This window comes from Diabrotica virgifera, chromosome 2 (genome assembly GCF_917563875.1).
Source record: "Diabrotica virgifera virgifera chromosome 2, PGI_DIABVI_V3a".
Classification (NCBI taxonomy): Eukaryota; Metazoa; Arthropoda; class Insecta; order Coleoptera; family Chrysomelidae; genus Diabrotica; species Diabrotica virgifera.
This window is the reverse complement of record NC_065444.1, coordinates 168,617,228-168,638,441: the sequence shown is the minus strand read 5'-3', so window position 1 is coordinate 168,638,441 and position 21,214 is coordinate 168,617,228. Positions and strand designations below refer to the sequence as shown.

The 21,214-nt window shown below is 33.1% G+C and overlaps 2 protein-coding genes across 4 annotated transcripts in view; one reads left to right on the top strand and one right to left on the bottom strand.

Annotated features, from left to right (window-relative positions):
- The window catches only part of LOC114329737 (protein tramtrack, alpha isoform-like), a 133,667-nt gene that overhangs the window by 15,483 nt on the left and 96,970 nt on the right, over nucleotides 1–21,214 (top strand). The window lies entirely within an intron of this gene.
- LOC126879705 (trichohyalin-like) lies at nucleotides 16,416–19,998 on the bottom strand. The gene is made up of 2 exons (XM_050642890.1): nucleotides 19,624–19,998; nucleotides 16,416–19,366 (listed from the first exon to the last, which is right to left on the bottom strand). The coding sequence occupies exon 2, from the start codon at nucleotides 19,360–19,362 to the stop codon at nucleotides 17,929–17,931; it is 1,434 nt and encodes a 477-aa protein (XP_050498847.1). The 5' UTR covers nucleotides 19,363–19,366; nucleotides 19,624–19,998; the 3' UTR covers nucleotides 16,416–17,928.

Sequence of the window (21,214 nt, the reverse complement as noted above, 5' to 3'; positions counted from 1 at the left end):
TGTCCTTCGAAATAACACTTTTTTTAGCAAAAATTTTCTTTGTTTATATATTTTAACTTATAAAAGTTTATTATTTTTAAACATATGCAATTGTTTAAACAATATTTCACAAACAATAATAAAATTAGTTTGATTTTTGTGGAATTAAAATATTAAAATACAACAATATATAGAGTAAGAAAATAATATATTAGATAAAGATTTTGAAGAAATTTTGGTGGCAATAAACTTGTCTGAATCGAATATCGCTGTCCTGCGCGTAGCACCAAAAATTAAGATTTATTTAAAAAATTTCCTGATGCCGTGGTAATTAATCGATTTTAATTTTGCAAATTGCAAATGAAAGGTAAAGTACACTTCTATAAGCAAAAAAAAATTCAACTTGCTATCTGCTTTATTTTCAGTCCTGCAACATTTTAAAAAAATGAATTTTTTTTGCGAAAGCTAGATTGCAAAATTTATTTTGCAAAATGTATTAAACATATCTTAATGAAATTTACAGTGTTGTTTTAATATATCATAAAGTTTTTCTGGGTAAAATATGAAGGTACTAAGTGTAGCATAAATGGTTGAAAAACGTAAAATGCCAATACTTGTTTTTGTATGGTTTTTTTCGCAATTATTGCTATTTTGCAACAAGGGTGACTATTTTTAAATTTTTAACCAATTCTATATCGTAGGAAATTTAATGACTCAACTTTTATGTCAGTACCACTTTTCTCAGAAATGAATAGTTTTAAAGTTGGAATCAAGAAACCAATAAAAATATCGAATTTTTCCTTCACATTTTGACATTTTTATTATTTAAACAATGTTCCGGACCATTTTGAGTGGGAGGATATCCCAAATATTATTATTTGAGATATTTTCAAGCAATTTCTGCAAAAAAATTTGAGTCACCTCTCAACGTCCATCTCAAAACAGATGCGCCCTAGACTATAAAGCTTAGGATGTAATCTTTAAAATGCACTAAATTATTTTACTTTAGAGATGAAATAAACTATTTCTTTTTGAGAAAATTAAGAAAGATAACAAAAATGTAATACAAAAACAGAAAATTACCAGCTAAAAAAATGTTTATACAAAGTGATCAAAACTTTTTTCTGTAAAACTTACCTAAAATACATTTAATAAGCTTCAACAATAATAAATGTTCAGCAAAAAAATTTTTTTGTAGCTCTTATACGGTATGTGTACGTAACTTGGAACCTACTGATAATTTTTTTATTATCAGTTTTACGAAAAAAAGTTATTCTTTATAAAATACTCTGCATCGTATATAATCTAAGATGAAATCATCAAATATCAAATTTAATTAATTTTATACGAGGTATGCCAAAAAATATGAATTTCACTCAAGAGTAAAGTACCTTTACATTTCACAATATCGAAAATTGTTATTAAGAAAAGTTGTTTGGAATTAAAAAATTTGTTTTAGTGTTCAATTACATCCTTCTAATTAAAATATTGTGAATAATAAAGGCACTTAACTCTTAACCCTACGTTAGGCGCGTCGTTATTGCTGGCAAGCTTAGGCGCGTGGTCTACGATCGTAGACCAATAGTTTTTTGTCGTATAATACCGGATTTCGGCAAAATTAACAAATTAGTGGTTAATAACATGTTTATTTATGTTCGGACTTTGATGTTAGATATGTTTTGTTCCTTGGCTTTTCTCATTTTGACAGTGGTAAAATTAAAAACCAAGTCATGATTTTTTGGGTCTTTATTCGCAAGTAAATGAAAATGGTCACAAAAATAAGCTCAATTTAGTAAAAAACACAAAACATTTTTTATCTTTGAACTTATAGAATGACCAATAGGGATAAATAATAAAGAATAGAACTAAAAAGTAAAAAAAGAACAAACCTATTAAATGGTCAAAGTGGCACAATTTTAGTCCGTCAAATATTCAGTGCAAATATCCCCAAAATGATCCTGAAATGCAAATGTGTCACATCTTTGGCATGCCCTTCTTGTTGACATATTGCAAATTCATGCACAAATACAACTTCGTCCCACGTAATTTGTTGGAATATTAGGGGAAGGGGGTACGACTTCTTGAACTCCGAGCAGTACGCGAGCTCGTCGTCTAAGTTCTCTTAGCAGGGAAGGCATAGTTGATCCATATTCAATTTGCTGTTTGATTAGTTCCCATGCTAAGTTTTCAATGAAGTCGCTTCTTGAAACATTTTCATTTATGTTATTAGCTTTATATACACAGCAGGCTACATATTAGCTTTATATATACAACTAAAAACTGGAACGCGCTTAGTCGCGTGGTCTACGGTTGTAGACCAGTGCTTTTTGAATAATGGTAAAAAAATAATGCAAACAGATCGGCGGCGTTTAGCAAACTGAAGAGTAAGTTGGAAGTATTAGTAACAGCTACTAAGCGGGATGGGGGCGTATGTGCAGTTTTATGCAATTGGCGACAACTTAAAGGAGAGTGGTCTACGATTGTAGACCACGCGCCTAACGGAGGGTTAAGAAAAATTCATATTTTTTACATACCTTGTATAAAATTAAAAAAGTTTGATATCTGATGGTTGTATCTTAGATTTTAGACCAGGGAGAGCATTTTATGAAGAATAACTTTTTTTCGTAAAAGTGATAATAAAATAGTTATCATAATTGTAATAAAATGATGATGAGTATCCGTAATTTGAGAAAAAATTGAAATTTTGATTTGTTGATTTTTTTTTCGATTAGAATGATGTAATTATATATTTAGACATAGTTTTTAATTTCAAACAACTTTTCATAATAGCATTTTTTAATATTATAAAAAAAGCTTTAGAAAAATATAAGCTTGTTTGAATTTTTCCGAAACAATGCATGTTTTCGTTCTAATTGCACTCCCCTATTGAATTTTTGATACAATTGTCGAAACACACTTTTATTTTTATTGTAACTTTTATTGACGATTACTTACTTACTTTCCGTGTCCGGAACACCAACAACTTTAAATTCTGTATTTCCAATGGTTGGCCACATAGATGGCCCTGTCATTTGCTATAATTAAGTCTTGTTCTGTGCAGGTCTCTCTCATCTCTGTGCATGATAGTAGATGCCGGCTGGTCTGAACCGCGCCACAGTCGCAGATATCGTCCTCCTGGTATCCCCATTTTTTCAGGTTACTAGCACAACGTGAAACGCCGGTTCTTAGTCTGTTTAGCGCTTTCCAAGTCGGAAACGGTAAATTGTGTCCAGCAGCCATTTCCTCCGAGGGAGGAAAATGTGTCGCGGTAGCTGAAGCTTGCCATAGGTGTATTCGGCGCGTCTCTGGCGCTTCGGGGATGGATCTTGATGTTTTCAGGAAGCTTTTCCGAGATCTTAGTCTGCTTGGCTGAGTTTGGTGGTCATATAAGGGGTGTCTTCGGTCCGTCTCCTGCTTTTTCCGTTCTACCTCTGACGTGACCTTCCTCCTGATAGGTGGTGGAGCAATTCCAGCAATGGGGTATACCTCTTCGATAGGTGTCGGTTTCAGGCAACCCGATATTATACGGACCGTTTCATTTAGAGCCACGTCGACGTTCTTTGCGTGAGCAGAGTTTGCCCATACTGGTGCTCCAAACTCCGCGGCCGAAAAACATAATGCCAAGGCAGAAGTGCGGAGAGTGTGTGGTTGTGCTCCCCATTTTGTATTAATTAGCTTGCGGATGATATTATTTCTGGAACTTACTTTCTTCTTGACATCTTGACAGTGGTATCGGTAAGACAGAGTTCTATCCAGACGGACGCCAAGGTATTTTGGCGTCTTGTTGTGTTCCAGCATCTGACCACGCCATTCCACCTCCAGCGACCTTCGGGCATGCTTGTTTCTCAGGTGGAAAGCACATACCTGTGTTTTTGTGGGATTGGGTTTCAGTTGGTTTTTATCATAGTATAGAGCTAAGTCTCCCAGGGCATCTGTCAGTTTCACTTCGACTTCATTGAAGGTTCTTCCCTGAGCTGCCACCGCTGTATCATCAGCGTAAATAAATTGCCTTGTTTGTTGGTGTATGGGTTGGTCGTTGGTGTATATGTTGTATAGAATCGGCGCGAGGACACTTCCCTGTGGTAGCCCATTTTTTTGGTCCCTCCACTGACTGTTCTTGGACTGGAGCGTTACGTAGAAGCGTCTATTCTGGAGGAGACATTTCACTAACCTTGTTAGTCGGAAATCCTTTGTAGTTTCGTAGAGTTTTGCGAGTAGCCGTTGATGGTTAACTGTATCATAGGCGGCAGTTAGGTCTATGAACGCTACTCCTGTTATTTCCTTCCGTTCAAAACCATCTTCAATATGTTGGGTGAGATTAAGAATTTGACTGCAGCAGCACTTTCCGGACCTGAATCCTGCTTGTTCTGGAATAATTTTAGTCTCCACATATTCTGCGATCCGGTTCAGTATCATTCTTTCAAAGGCCATGAAAAGGTGGCACAAGAGAGATACAGGTCTAAAACTCTTTGTATCCGCCGGATCCTTCCCTGGTTTTTAGAGAGCTACCACTCTAGCTTTTCTCCAGATTTTGGGGATTTGTAATGTACGGATGCAGCAATTCATCATTTTTACGAGCCACTCTACGGTTTTTAGTCCAAAGTTCTTTATTTGCTCTGTTCGTATGTCGTCCAGGCCAGCCGCTTTATTATCTTTCATTTGATGGATCGCGCCTCTCATCTCCTCTAGACAAAAAGAGGTACCTAGAACATCTCTTTCTTCGTCGATATTCCGTTGAGCTCTCACCTTGTTCTTTCTTGATGTCGTCTTACCGTTCATTAGAAGATGATGGGCTATCTGATCGGGTGTGACTTCTGTCATGTTGACTGCCGGAGCAGCGGGATCGTTGCCAAGGTTCCGAATCAGCTTCCAGGCACGTCTGCTGTTTTGTTTCATGTCCAGACTCGTGACCAGCTTGCACCACCTTTCCGTTCTGTTGGCGGATATCGCATGTAACATTTCCTCCCCAGCCTGTATTGTCGCTTCCGAGAAAGGGTCTTCTTCATATAGCTGTTCGTATCTTTTAAGTAGGGGTTTAGATTCTTCATTGAGCCCCGCTATGTACTCAGTTCGACAACCTCTAGGGATAAATTTCCGTGATACTTGCTTTACGATTTCTACAAATTTATCGTATGAATCAGGGCAAGGTTCTAGCTGGGAAACTTCTTGATCCAATGTTTCAGAGAATTTTTCCCATTTTGCTTTAGTAAAGTTGAACCTTCTCTTGAAAGGAACAATTTCGTATCTGATTGCCGCGTTGGAAAGACAAATTATTGGTCTGTGCTGTGTCTTTGGGAGGGCGCTTCCAACGATTTTTGTCACCTGGTCTCCAATTCTGTCGCTGACAAATATATTGTCTGGGTTGTAACCTCTGCGCCATCTTCCGCTGTTGAACGACGCAGGCTGCTTTGGATCGTGAATAAGTTTTAGGTTCATGTTTCAGCCCATTTTTCTAGTTCTTCGCCATTGGAATCTGTTTCGTTGTAAACCCACGCGACACTGTGACAGTTGAAGTCACCCAGTACGAATTTGATTTGCTGTGATTGAAAGTTATTCGGTTCCTCAAAAGCAAAGTCAGCGTTTGGTGGTTTGTAGATTGACGTTACTGTACAGGAGTTTATCTCCACTGTGAGGATCTCGATCTCATTTTGATCTGTTAGAGATGTGGATGCTACGTCGATATCTGGTCTGACGAAGACTGCGCTACCATATTGGTCGTGTGGTCTCTCCAGTATGAGCTTCATACCCCGAATCCTTGGTCTGCGGCTTGCAGTACCTCTATGGGTTTCTTGAACAGTAGAACATCGACACCATGTTCTCTGTACATATTAGACAATAGGTCTTCTTTATCTGCTGATAGTCCTTCAATATTAATTGAGGTCGTCATCAAAAATGGCCTTGATAAAGACCGTTTTGATTTTGATTGCATCTGTGTTGTTGGTGCACCGGTGTTGAAAGGATTAGCCGACATTACTCGTTTCCAGGGGACGCCCGATTGTATTCACAAGTGATCACAATCTACGTGGAGGCTCCTTTCATGTCCCCCGACGTCGATTAGCATGCTTTGATATAAGATTTTGAGATATGTGGGAAATGCGTACGAAAAACGTTTATTTACAGAGAACTAGGTATATAAAGTTACAAATTAGCGCATAAAAAATAAACTAAAACAAATTACTACCTATTCAATTATCTTCAGAAATAAAATAAAAATAATAAGAAAACGTGTACAAACTAATTCTGGATTTAATTAATACTTCGTATTACCTCCACGAGCCTGTACAACGGAAATAGTTCTCCTTCATTCTGTGGAATTGTTTCCCATTACTCGAAAAGAGCCACTTTGCGTTGATCTAAGGTTAAGAAAAGCAGGTACCCGGCTTCGAATACTTCTATTAAGACTGTCTCAAACATGTTCGATGGGATTTAAATCGGGACTGTGCGCTGGCCATGTCATATGAATAATATCAATTTCAACTTCGGGCGGGATGAGGGCGTGCATTGTCATCCATCAGTGTGAAGTTTTCTCCAATAAATGGTGCATATATGAGCCAACATAATGTTGCAGTATCTCATTTATGTAGCTATCAGTGGTCAGAGATTCCCTAGGGCAACGTACAATTGAATCGTTTATTTCAGAAAGGGGTCAAGTCACAAAAACCTGCTTTTGAGAAAAACAAAAAAAAAACGTGTTTACATTCAACAAAAATTTTATTTATATAAAATAAAAATTCTCACTAATAACCTGTAGTGTTTGTCAAAAAGTATTGTATTTTTCAAAAATGTATCTTGTTAATTTGTTTAAGAAAAAAATAAATAATTTTTTGCACTTGGCCCCTTTCTGAAATAAAGTTGGTGTTTACATTCAACAAAAATTTTATTTATATAAAATAAAAATTCTCACTAATAACCTGTAGTGTTTGTCAAAAAGTATTGTATTTTTCAAAAATTTATCTTGTTAATTTGTTTAAGAAAAAAATAAATAATTTTTTGCACTTGGCCCCTTTCTGAAATAAAGTTGGTGGTTACACAATTTTTAAGCAAGGAGTCATGCGTTGTTTGGCCCCTTTCTGCACTAAACGCTAATTTCTCTGCGCTGCCAAGGCAACACTATGGCAGCAATTGATTCCTTTCTGCAACAAAAGCTGTATTTACGTTTAAATTAAAAAATTCCACCAAAAACTCATTTTGTCAAAATTAGTCATTTGTACTCTTTCTGAAATAAACGATTCAATTCTGTACGTACCTACGAAGACATACCAGCCCACGCCTTAACTGAACACCCTTGAAAACTAACTCTAGCGCTAAACGTGCACTCGGTATATCGTTGACCATCTCTTCTTTATGCTCTTCCGCGACCTTCCGGGGAACGTAGACAAAATCTGGACTCATCGGTAAATGCAGTAGTCTGCATTCCAATCGAGATGCCCCCTAGCGCAGTGGTCGGCAGAGTGCGGCTCTGCCGACCAAAAAATTGGTAGGAAAAATATTACATCTTATTCTGATAAATTAGCTTTTATCAAACTTACAAACTTTAGCATTTGTCAAAAATTCTCTTAATGCTACAAACAACTAAGTTGAAATTTTCTGATTTTGAAATTGGCATTAATAGCTCTGAAATACAATTTCTGGATTTAAAAAACAAGGAGGTACGGCGCTCTAAATGCGAACGTCTTTGTGTTGAATTGGAAATATTGAAGAAGAAAAAAGTATTCACAACACAAGAAGTGGTCTGCTTTGAATGACCTGGAGAAGGAAGATATGATCATTTTCAACGCTTGAAATAATATTCCTGATTCTTATGATCAGTTAAAAAAGTACAGTGTTTTACTTTGTAAAAAGTACAGTGTTGTAGGAAATAAAACCCTACAAAACGAAAGAAAATAGAATAAGTTTCTACGATGATTAAAAACGACGATATCGTCAAAAAACGAAAAAACACATTTTAATTTTTTGGGGGGTTATGGATAGGGCTAAGGGTTTAAACATTTTTTTGGTCGAATACTTTTTGATGTAGAACATGTGGTTCTTTTATTTTTGGAATATCGCTGGGAGCATTTTTTACTATCTTAACCGACTGACTAGACCCTATAGTTTTATTTGGCGCAATAAAAGTTTGCTGAACAAGCAGATTTGGCTCCCAATTTTTTTTAAATTGTTGTAATGTTCATATTTGGCTCTTTGGATAAAAAGTTTGCCGACCACTACCCTAGCGAAATGTAATCTGGTTACACGATGTTCCTTGGAAAGTTCGGGTCCAGTAGCGAGTCTTCGAGCATTCAGATTAGCCTCATTTAACCGTCTTTTAACGGTTTGTTCACTAACATTCGTTCCTGACATGTTAAAGACTGTTTCTAAAGCAGATGAATGACGATTTCTTAGTACTGAAGGTACTATAAAACGGTGGTCACGATGAGTAGTTCTCCTATATGGGGTCCTGTTTCAGGACGTCGAGTATAAGCTTCTGTATCTATAAAACGAGCAGACAAGTTGCACTGTACATTGTGAAACTCCGTATCTGTTAGCTACGTAAACTTGACTTCTTTCCTGCTAAACAAGTGCAAGAATGGGTGCAACAATTTCTGCACTCAAAGACTAAAGACATCTTCAAATTGTCAAGAATTGAAACAAGCACAATATAATAATAAACGCTTTTGACATCAAGAAACAAAAATTCCATAGTAAAAACAATTGAAAGTGCGCAAGCTCCTTGTAACACTGAAGTAATTGAATAGGTCCCAATTTGTTATTTTTTGTATTAATTTCTAAGTTTGTATATGTAGTTCTCTTTAAATAAAAGTTTTTCGTGCGCTTTTTCTTTCTAAAACATACCTTAAAACCCTCTTATCAGAGCATGCCAATCATCGATAAAAGTTACAATAAAAAATAAAGTGCGTTTCGACAACTTATCAAAAATTCAAGGGATGCCCTTTTTCGTGCCGGTGAGTGTATATTTGAACTTTGAAAAATATAAAGAATCAAAAAAAGGTTTGGTGCGGTAGTAATGCAATAAAATTAGTCCATAATACATATATTCCGTATATGTTAGTCCCTTTTTAGGGGTAAACCACTCGCCTAATATAATTATTTTTATGGTCATTACATTTTTTGTATACCTACTTCAAATATTGAGATAATTTTTATTTTTTTGCATAAATGATGCATCCTCCTATTTTTATTGTAGTTGTGCTATTATTAGATTTGTTATATGTATTTGGGTTCTCTCGTATATCAATGCTAAACACTATTCTTTTAAACTGAATTTTTTTGCTTACAAAAACCTATTTACATTCACCTTACTGGTATAACTGTTTTTTGGTCATTAAAATATCTTTTATATAGGAAGCATTTCTTTGAAGGGTAACAGTTGGATCAAAGGTATTCATACACAGCTGGTGCTTACATTTATTTTTAAAAGTTGACATTGTATTTAGTCTATGAAATCTCATTGTAATTTAATTTCAGTGGTTTTGTCACACAATTAGTGAAGTTTTGTTTTGACATTTTGACAGTTATTAATATTTAAACTATCATTATTAATCTACTGAAGTAAGGTTGTTGTTAACCGTTTGGGTATATAGTTTGTTATTGTGTCAGCCTAGTACTGGTTGAGTACTATAAAATACGTAAGTAATTTCATTTTTAAGAGTTAGTTCCTTTTTTTTTTAATATCTCTAATTAACAGAAGACACATTCAAAGAAGATTCATACGTCCTATTTTTTTTTCATGCGACAGCCATTACGGGGTTGACGGATGATTAAGGGGACGATAATATAAAAACATTACAAAACGGGAAAATACACGTTATTTGAACACATTTTCATTAAAAAATAGAGAACATACATTAATTTCTCAAAAAATCATTTCAGAAATGAAATTTTTTTATCATTTTTAGTCCGCCATGGTAAGTTACTAAAGGCGACGTTGCCAAGAGGATGCAAATTTCTGTAAAATCAAATTGCTATTTTTATAAAATGACATGTAAAGAACAGTAGTGTTTTATGGTTTTTAATTTATAAAATTTTTGTATTTTATTGCCATATTCAAAAAATACATTCTATGGTATATTTATAAATATTTTTTCTGTAAAAATTAGGAAAACGTAAAATTCAACTTTAAAAAAGTTTTAATCATTGCCTTGCTAAAAATCCATGAACTTAATGAAAATTTGGTATCAAATTACAATAAAAATAAACTTGCAAGTACGTCGGTAATTTTATTAAACAAAATACAATATTTTTGATCTTTAACCATTTTAATCTGCTTCGAAAAGACAATTAACTCATTTTGCTCATCATGGTTTTCGAGATAGTCACATTTGAAGACGGAAAAAAATGTCAAAAATCGCGCAACATTTATTTTTGAATTAAAAGATCTTCATTTTCGGCAATAAGTAATAAATAGCACACAAAAGGTGCCCTCTTCTTCACGTTTAAAACGCATTTTTATTTTCATCGATGGGGCACTGGTCGAAAGGTATAGAATTTTTACCATTGAGTTGATACAATTTTTATTTAAAAATTTATTTTGAGCGCATAACTGACATTAAAAATCGCTGGTCGCTTCAAGTTTTGTTTCTGAGGAACACAAAGTGCTAATAAACATTTTTGTTCAAAAATTTTTCTGCTACATTCTTGGCAAATCTGTGTTTCCGTTTCTCCCCTACCCCTACATGGGGGAATTTAGGAGGAAGTTTGGAGGGTAGGTAGTCTTTTTTGAGGTCCCAAAATTGACATTCTCAGCAAAATTCAGCTTGGTCGTCTCGTTTTTGGAGGTAAAAAATGGTGACGACTGGACTATAATTTACGCAACGTGTCCGAACCATGTCAACTGTCTTTTCTCAATATACTCGCCTCTCTTGCGATCTAGCTTCATGTTATCTCACACAGGGACGCGCCGTCCATATGCTCCAAGCATATGCACGCCGTCCATAGGCGCCAAGGCGTTAAAGGCGCCCTTTGACTCGGTAAGTTAAATATCCAATTCAAAACTAAATATTTTTTGAGGCAAAAAAACATTGCAAAAAATAACTTAGTCCACTCATGCCCAAACTATACCGATTTCTGTAGCTTCAGCCGAGAGATCATTTTCTAAACTAGAACTAATTAAGAATTACTTAAGATCTAGAATGGGTCAGGAACGGCTGAAAATCTTGTAGTCTAAGAGCTAGTGAACCCTCCGACTAACGGTCGTCCTGTAAGGCTAGAAATTTTTCTAGTGATAATTCATAGCACACCAAGGCTAAAAACCATGACCTGGCAGGCCTCAGTGGTGCACGTGTATCTACCAGGTGAATCGAAAAGTGCAAATTTAGGGGGTAAAATAAACTTTCTCCTGTAAGGTTTAAATTTAAGTATGTGTTTGAGTAAGTCATTCAGAAGAAATGTGTACAATGACAGGCGATTCTGAAGAGTATAAGACCTTGCCAGGCGAGGGGAAAGATTAGGGGTTTTTCCTAAAATTCTTCTTTTTGCATCGAACAAATTTTTTTTTAGGTTTTTTGAATCATTTCAAACAGAAAACGTCTTTAGTGATTTTTCTCTTAAGTTAATAGTTTTTGTTATATAAGCGATTGAAAATTTTGAAAATTGCGAAATCTGCCATTTTTAACCCCAAATCGGACATTTATCTAAAAATTTCAATGTTGCCAAGATACGTAGATATTCTTTAAACATTGATTGATGAAATCCCGAAGAGTTTTTTGCAATAAAATATCGAAAACCCCTTTGTTTTTTTAATTGCTAATCAAGCAGGTGCGACACTGTAGTATAAGTGAGGACGTTTGAGTTTGCATAAATTCATTATCTCGAGAATGGGCAAATTTCAAGAGAAATCCTCAGACAGGTCGATTTTTATTTTTAAATTAGGACTTTTTGGCATATATATAATACTAGTGACGTCATCCATCTGAGCGTGATGACGTAATCGATGATTTTTTTAAATAAGAGTAGGGGTTGTGTGATAGCTCATTTGAAAGGTTATTGAATTTTCTATTCACTAATATAAACATTAACATAATTATTTATAAAACATTTTTTTTTATTAAATTAACTTTGATTAAATTTGACAAATAGAAGAAAAATTTTTTTTGTACACCCTGTATAAATAATTATGTTAATGTTTATATTACTGAATAGAGAATTAAATAACCTTTCAAATAAGCTATCACACAACCCCTACTCTCATTTAAAAAAATCATCGATTACGTCATCACGCCCATATGGATGACGTCACTAGTATTATATATATGCCAAAAAGTCCTAATTCAAAAATAAAAATCGACCTGTCTGAGGATTTCTCTTGAAATTTGCCCATTCTCGAGATAATGAATTTATGCAAACTCAAACGTCCTCACTTATACTACAGTGTCGCACATGCTTGATTAGCAATTAAAAAAACAAAGGGGTTTTCGATATTTTATAAATGTCCGATTTAGGGTTAAAAATGGCCGATTTCTCAATTTTCAAAATTTTCAATCGCTCATATAACAAAAACTATTAACTTAAGAGAAAAATCACTAAAGACGTTTTCTGTTTGAAATGATTCAAACAACCTAAAAAAAATTTGTTCGATGCAAAAAGAATAATTTTAGGAAAAACCCCTAATCGTTCCCCTCGCCTGGCAAGGTCTTATGCTCTTCAGAATCGCCTGTCATTGTACACATTTCTTCTAAATGACTTACTCAAACACATACTTAAATTTAAACCTTACAGGAGAAAGTTTATTTTACCCCCTAAATTTGCACTTTTCGATTCACCTGGTAGATACACGTGCACCGCTGAGGCCTGCCAGGTCATGGTTTTTAGCCTTGGTGTGCTATGAATTATCACTAGAAAAATTTTTAGCCTTACAGGACGACCGTTAGTCGGAGGGTTCACTAGCTCTTAGACTATTGCTATCATTTTTATAGAATCTGAGTTTTTAAAGGACCTGAATATTGAAAATCTAATTAATTAATGAATCTGCCAAAGGTAAAACAGGAAGAGTTCAATTTCTATAAGAAATATCCGTTGGTTTTCATAATAATAAGTGTATTTGTTTAAAAAAATCGCAATATAAATATGTTTTTTCTACAACCGTGTTAAAAATGCAATTTATCTACTCTATGTCATATTATGTATAAGTTTTTAGTTTGTGAAAACTGTCATTATAGATAGCAGTGCGTGAAGGGTTTAAAGTGTGCGTGAAGTAAAAATGGATTTTAAATGGGATTTACTGTTTCGCACACTTTCAATGGGTTTTTTGGCACACTTTCATATAATCAAATATCCTTAATTTTTGCGTTGTCATGGTGATGACAATATGAGCAATGACTTACAACAAAATTTTTGACAGTTTTGTGGTTTGAAAGTAGTTAGGATTTTTAAATGTCAAAGTTCTAGAATAGAAATGAATTCCAGTGACGCAGTTTTTTTATTTGTTTATGGTAGAGTAGATAAAATATTGTATGAAACTGTGCGTGAAGTACTTTTTGCGAACTTACGCGATGTATAGCACTCGCCCCGCTGTCGCTCGTGCTCTAAATATCGCGTGCGTTCGCAAAAAGCATACTTCACGAACTGTTTCATAAATAACTATTTAATAACTACTAGACTACTAGAAACACCAGATATGAAAATACTTCAACGAATATGAGGGAAAAGTCTGTTGGATAGGGAGAGAAGCGAAAACATAAGAAAATAATGTAGAAGATATAAATGGATGGGTGACAAAACGGAAACAGGAGTGGAACGAACACATTAGTAGAATGGCAGAGGATAGGATAGTACGAATAGCACGAGCTAAGTCACCAAATGGACGAAGAAGTATTGGCAGACCAAGAACAAGATGGTGCGATAATCTAAACAATTTAGGAGGCTAATATTGAAGGAAGAAACAGGCTTTAAAGCCTACATACAAGAAGGAAGAAGAAGAATAAATATATTATTTTTTATAAGTGTACTGTGTACTTATTGTTTCCTTAAAAAAATCTAAGTAGATGTAGAAAAAATTTCATGGTTTTCCACGTTGAAATGAATGTGAAGGAGTCATTGATTATAATATTTTTACCCTGGTAATTTTGATAAAGGCGCTTATCAATATTTCGCACGACGGCGCCGAAGTTACTTGGCGCGTCCCTGATCTCACATTTGCTTGTTTCTGATCCGTTCTAGTTTTGATTTACCACAATTTCATCTTAAATAATCCATCTCTGTCGTCATGAGTTTGTTTTTATTAGCTTTGGTAACATCCCAAACCTCCGAATGGTAGACTATAGCGTAACGCTTTATACAATAATTCTACATACAGCGTGTCTACTTAAGTTGGAAACATATGGGAAACTTTTTTGTTATGCATTTTACGAAAAAAAGTTATTCTTTATAAAAAGTTCTGCATGCTCTAAAACCTAAGATTCAATCATCAGATATCAAATTTTCTCAATATTATACGAGGTATGTCAAAAAATATGAACTTCGTTCAAGAGTAAAGTACCTTTATTTCTCTCAATATCGAAAATTCTTATTATGAAAAGTTGTTTGGAAATATAAACTAAGATTAAATATGCAATTACATGGTTCTAATTGGAAAAAAATATTTTCCAAATTTTTCTCAAATTTATTGATACTAACTTCGTTTTTATTTATTACACATACGATAACTCTTTTATTATTACTTTTACGAAAAAAAGGTATTCTTTATAAAAAGCTCTGTATGTCCTAAGGCCGAAGATGCAATCATCAGATATCACATTTTATTAAATTTTCACGAGGTATGTCAAAAAATATGAATTTCATTCAAGAGTAAAGTACCTTTATTTTTCACAATATTGAAAACGGCTATTAAAAAAGTTGTTTAGAATTAAAAACTATGTTTCGATATGCAATAACATCCTTCTAATTGAAATATTGTGAAATATAAAGGTACTATAATCTTGAGCGAATTTCATATTTTTGACACACCTCGTATAAAATTAATAAAGTTGATATATCATGCTTGTGTCTTAGATTTTGGACCATGCAAAGCTTTTTATGAAGAATAACTTTTTGTCATAAAATGAATAATAAACGAGTTATCATATTTGTAATAATTAAAAACGATGTTGGGAATCCATAACTTTGAGAAATTTTTTTTTCCAATTAGAAGCATGTAATTGCATATTTGATCTTAGTTTTTAATTCCAAACAACTTTTTATCATACGAATTTTCGATATTGAGAGAAATACAGGTACTTTATCCTTGACCGAAATTCATATTTTTTGACATACCTCGTATAATATTGAGAAAATTTGATATCTGATGATTGAATATTAGGTTTTGGTGCATGCAGAACTTTTTATAAAGAATAAATTTTTTTCGTAAAATTAATAATAAAAAAGTTTCCCATATGTTTCCAACTTAAGTAGACACGCTGTATATGTTTTTTGTTTTTCTTTTCTGTTTGATTGATATTTGACAGATAAGTTTCAAGGCTCCTGTCATTGCTTTACCTAAACTTATTTTCGCTCTTATTTCATCTGTACTATTCTCTTTCTTATATTGATAATTACCCCGAAGTAATGCAGGTTTTTACACCGTTTCGATTTTTTCATTTCAGATATTCTTACCTTACAGTTAATATTTACTTACACGGACAAGCTTTAATAATAATTTTCATCTGATGAATCGTCGCGTCGTCTTCCACTAAATTAAAAATAATTGGTTTGAAATATTTTTTCTATAAAACTGCCTTGATCCCACATTTGCTCCTCTTACTTGATAACACGTTTTATAGTTTTTGAGACTTTCTGCATTTTTTATTTCTTAAGTACATACTTGTTTAAATTTTGAAAATTATTGTCCACTTTATACAGGGTGTCCCGAAAAGATTGGACATAAATTATACCACACATTCTGGGTCAAAAATAGTTCGATTGAACCTCTTACCTTAGTACAAATGTGATCATAAAAAAAGTTACAGCCCTTTGAAGTTACAAAATGAAAATCGATTTTTTTCAACAAATCGAAAACTATTAGAGATTTTTTATTGAAAATGGACATGTATCATTCTTATGGCAGGAACATAAGTATTAAAACAAAATTATAGTGAAATTTGTCCACCCCATAAAAATTTTATGGGGTTTTGTTCCTTTAAACCCCCCCAAACTTTTGTATACGTTCCAATTAATTCATTATTGTGGTACCATTAGTTAAACACAGCGTTTTTTGGGGGGGGGGGGGGGGGGTTTAAATAATTTTGTTTGCACAAACTTACTCAAAAAGAGGTCCTTATAACATATCCACAGGGTGCCGGGCGGTGCCATGGTCGAAATAGTTATTTATGATACAAGTGTTAAAAGTACGCGTTTAAGGCACGCATGTGAAAGTTTAGTTCTGCAATACACATGAGTGCCTTAAAAATGTACTTTTTAACACGCATATCATACAATATTTTTTGTACAAACTTTATTACATGGGTGATTCTCTGCAAAGTGAGTCTCATAATACAGATTTTTGGCAAACAAAAAAGTTCAAATAAGATATCAAATTTTCATTTTATTAGATGTGGTTTTTTATTAGAAAAAAGATTTTATCAAAAAACGTTCTGAATTAAGACCGGTTTTTGATTTTTTTACAATTTTCTGAAAAGGGCAGACACGGGAATTACGCCAAGTGCATGGGAATTACAATAAAATACTAGTGATTATAAAATGTGTGTTATAATGTAAAAAGTATACAAATCAAATGTCTTTCTAACTCAAACATAAATAAAAAAAGATAACCTAAATATGTTTCTAAATCTTAAAAAACTAAAAAACCTTATTTTTCAAAAACGTCAAGTTCCGTTGGGTACGAATAGTAAATTCGATTGCCTTTGCAGACAAGAGTTGGATCCGGAAGAATACGTAAAATATTATTAAAATCTACATATGAGATGTCTTCTTCGTCCAAACTAAATAACTTCGATTTACTTTCGCATATTTTGAGGAACATAACTTAACTTCTCCATCTTCATCCATCTCGCTTTGGCATATAGCTGCATATTTGTATTTTTCATTGGAAACATTTTTCTTAGCGTCAATTTTAACTTCGACAAGAATGTGGCAACCTGGTTTTATTTTTGAAGACATTACAACTCCATCTTCTTCAGAATCACTGTAAACATCTTCATATCTCAACTTTGAAGTCTTGCTTGTACAGGGAACATCTTTAGAATCAAAATCTTTATACTTCAAACATCCAAGTCCATAATGATGGCATGTTTCTTCACACGTGAAACAAGACAAACTGCGAAACCAACATTTTGACGAAAATTTTGTTACTACCTGATGTACTTTCATAGTACCTTTAAAAATAAGGTTATCATTTTGTTCCACTTGTTGCCTTATCTTATTAATTTCTTGTTCCGTGATGACATAAAACTTAATCTTTGCACAATTTTTCTCAAGCACGTCTATGAGTGTTCTTAGTGAATCAATATCAGATCCTTGTGCTACAATACGATCAGCAGTTCGTTTACATACCCCTCCAATACCATCAGGTGGTCCTTTTCCATGTCGAGCCTCGCAATAATTCCATGTCACCATTTTTATTTGACTAAAGTGTCGATTTAAATTTTTGACCAAAAAATTAAACATAAATTTATTGCGATATTGGGTCGCTGGGCTATCACTTAAAAAGTGAACTGTAGTGGCATCTCCTATTGAATCCTTTAGCACTGGTAATAAGTGGGCCCAAATAGCAGGAACATCATGCTTAAGACATTCTGACATCGTACAGTAAGAGGTAGGTTTAACAATAGAATCTGCAGTTGTTTTGTAGACGACGACTGTATGTAAACTGATTTGTTGCCTTGAGCCTCCGAAATGAAACGATTGTGTTTCTTGGGCATATTTTAAATTATAATTTTCGCTAAAGTCGCAGTGTATTAGGATAGATTTCTGCGAAAGTTGCTTCTTAAGGCCCGAAATTACCTGGAATTGTTGACATATTCATGCTTCGTGTGCCAAAAATCCAGTCAATTTGGATTCAAATTCATTAATTAAAGATCCCAATGTTATTGTAACAAGAATTTTTACGGTTTTAATCGTAGTTTTATTTGTGTTACTTTTGGGGTCGTAATATCCTTCTTTTTTTGTTGACCATTTATAATATTTGACAGGCTTGTTTTTATCGTGGTTATTGTATGTTATAACAGCCTCTTGACATTTTTCACACACACGGAATAGACAATTTTCAGTCTTTTTCTCGCAGCATAAACTTTTAATAATGGTAGTCAAATTTTTTGAACTTAAAACTCCGAATTGAAATAAACTAGAAGTAATAAGCTCCATATTTGCGTGTGTAGTGCACATACAAGTATCTCTACTGGAAACTTTCATTTGCAATATCCAAAACGGACGACATCTGTAAAAAAACGCGTAGCTCACCTTAATACCTGGATAAGTATTCAAAAATCTCTTGTGAAGGTTAATCATTGTATCTGCTAAATATCGTTTCTGTTTCGTTACTTTATTTCGAGTTATGTACTCTTTTTTTCCAGCACAAATTCTCGAATTTAAATCCTCGTTAAAATACTTATGTATCTGTCGTTGAACAGTATCCATACCTACAGACCTTTTTTTTTCATGTACTAAGATAGACTTATTTTGATATTTTTTGGGGCTCAAATTCCTAAACCCAATCTTTCTTGAGCAGTATTTTTTCAATCCATATTTTCTTATAATATTTCCAGACATAAGTTTCTTTATAACTTGCTTTGTTCTATTTTGCTCACACTCTTTGTATGAATGTCTTAGTTGTTCCTCCATAACCTGACCAAAAAGAATCTTTTTCTTAATTTCATCAACTTTAAGTTTCTTTCTTGGAGTACACGGTGTTTCATCGATAATCAAATCAGTGTTCGTTAGTGGTGTTAAAGGAGTTCTAGGCTGTTTCATCTCTAGCTCTTTTTTCTGTTTTTCCGCTTTAAGTCTCTGATACCTTTTTTTGTATTTTTCTAGTGCAGCTTCTAGCTTTTTAATTTTCTCTCTTGTTTTTACTTTTTCTCTATGTCTTTTAACTCTATTTTGAATAGCCCTTCTTCGCCCAATATCGGCTCTAATGTTTTCTGGTACATTTTCTTCATCTGAAGAATTTGGGGGTGTATTGTTTTCCAAATGTTGTCCAGTCTCCTTCAGAGCTTTTTGTCTTTGTCTGAATGCAGCTAAATTAGTTCTCCATTGTTTCCTCTTCAGTCTTTGTTGTCTTGGAGTCATCTCATTGATAGATTTTTTTATTTTACTTTTTCGTTGCCTCAGGTACTTTTCTTTTTCTTTTTGTTGTTGTTCAGCTCTTTTGATTGGATCTTCTCTTATTTTCCTGCGTCTTTCTCTCTCCCTTTCTCGTTTTCTTCGTAAAAGCTCTTCTTTGGAAAGTTTAGCCATGATTCTGGAAAAAAAATTAACATCAATAATAAAATAACAAGTGGTTGAAATTCCCGTGTCTTGCTTGTAATTCCCGTGTCACTAAAAAGACATGGGAATTACTGACCCGGGAATTACAAAATACGTGTTTTACGTTCATTATAAGCTTTAAAATAAAAAATTGAATAATATTATATTATAAAGCAGACTCTAAATAAGTCTAACATTGAATGATGCATAAAAATTTGCAAAATTTGTTATTTTTACCAAAAATAAACTTACCCCGGGAATTACACTGTTGAATATTACACACGTGGTTGCAGTGCTTTAAACAGTAATACATCCACTCTCGTTGCTTTCCAATGCTTAACAAATAGGTTAGGAGTCACAGCGGTGATTCACAAGCTTCCGGCTGTCAGCGTCGTTGAAAGTAGAGACATCTATGATTTTTACAAACAATTTTTGTTTGTAACACGGGAATTACTCATTTTGCCAGGGACAAAATATATAATTTTTTTTGTAGTTGAATTTTGACTTTATGTAGCTTTGAGTTTCAAGATTTTAAATATTAAATTATTCTTTTAATCAAATTACAAACAGAGGTTGTTAAAAGTAGAAGGATAAAGAAACTGTGATGAACATATTTGTGATATGAGTTTCGGGACATGACACGGGAATTACAAATTAACATTATTTACATGAAATTATTACTAAAAATAATTTTAATTGAAAAATTATTCGAATGCACTAATTGAGTACATGTTATGCATTTCAGTAATGATTTTAGTATTATAATTAAATTATTTTTGTTCAATTTCTGATACAAAGACATGGTGAGACTCACTTTTCAGATAATCACCCACATGACAATATCTACAAAAACTTTTACTTGAACTTGACTGACATTACATCAAAATTGCCTATACGGTCAATACGAACTAAGTGCCTTAAACATTTTAAAGCACTAGTGCCTTAAAGTAGCATTTTTAACGCTCGCATGGAGTGCTAAAAATTGCATTTTTAACACGGTTGTAGAGAAAATTGTTTCAACAATTTTTTTTAAACAAATTCACAAAAATAATTTTTTTTATTTCGAACAATATTTTTTTAGATAATTTGGGTCATTCTGTGCAAAAAGGGTCCCTTGTCATTTTTCTCTAAAATTGATTGTTGTTGAGTTATATGAGATTAAAAATTTGAAAAATGCGAAAATGGCCATTTTTAAGTCTTAATAACTCGATTAAAAATAATTATTCTTATGAAATTCAAAAAGTGACCAAATCAAGTTTCAAACCCCTTCTTCAAGGTCCTGAAGAGATTTTTGTCATTATTTTATTACAAAGCTGCTCTTTTTAATTATTAACAATTAGCGCTATAGTCGTTGTTTATTTGGGTTTATATGACTGCGGACACTAAATCCATTCGCCAATTTTACTATTTTTTATTTTATTAGTCATTTTTTCGTATCTTATCCTAAAACTAATACTAATATTAATCTCTAATAAACAATTCTACTAATAAATAATTAATTTTGTATTTATTTTTTTTTGAATAATTTTTTATATATTTTTTTTCTAAATGATGTTCTCAGAGTTCCACAGCAAAAACTGCAACATTCTTCTTTAGCCCTCTACTTAATTCGAAAGCTTTTTACTATGGACTGTCCAAGTTCGTCATTTATTTTTATCTACATATTTTTTTTTTATTATATTTTTTTTATTATATATTTTTTTTTATTATATTTTTTTTTATTATATATTTTTTTTCTATTATTTTTTTTGTATATATTTTTTTGTATTTTTTTTTATATTTTTTATTTATATTTTTTTCTTTTCTTTTTCCTTTTAATATATAACAATTTACAAGAAATACT

Excerpts from the sequence above, each read along its gene's own strand:
- LOC126879705 (XM_050642890.1), bottom strand. The coding sequence starts at position 19,362 with ATGGCTAAACTTTCCAAAGAAGAGCTTTTACGAAGAAAACGAGAAAGG.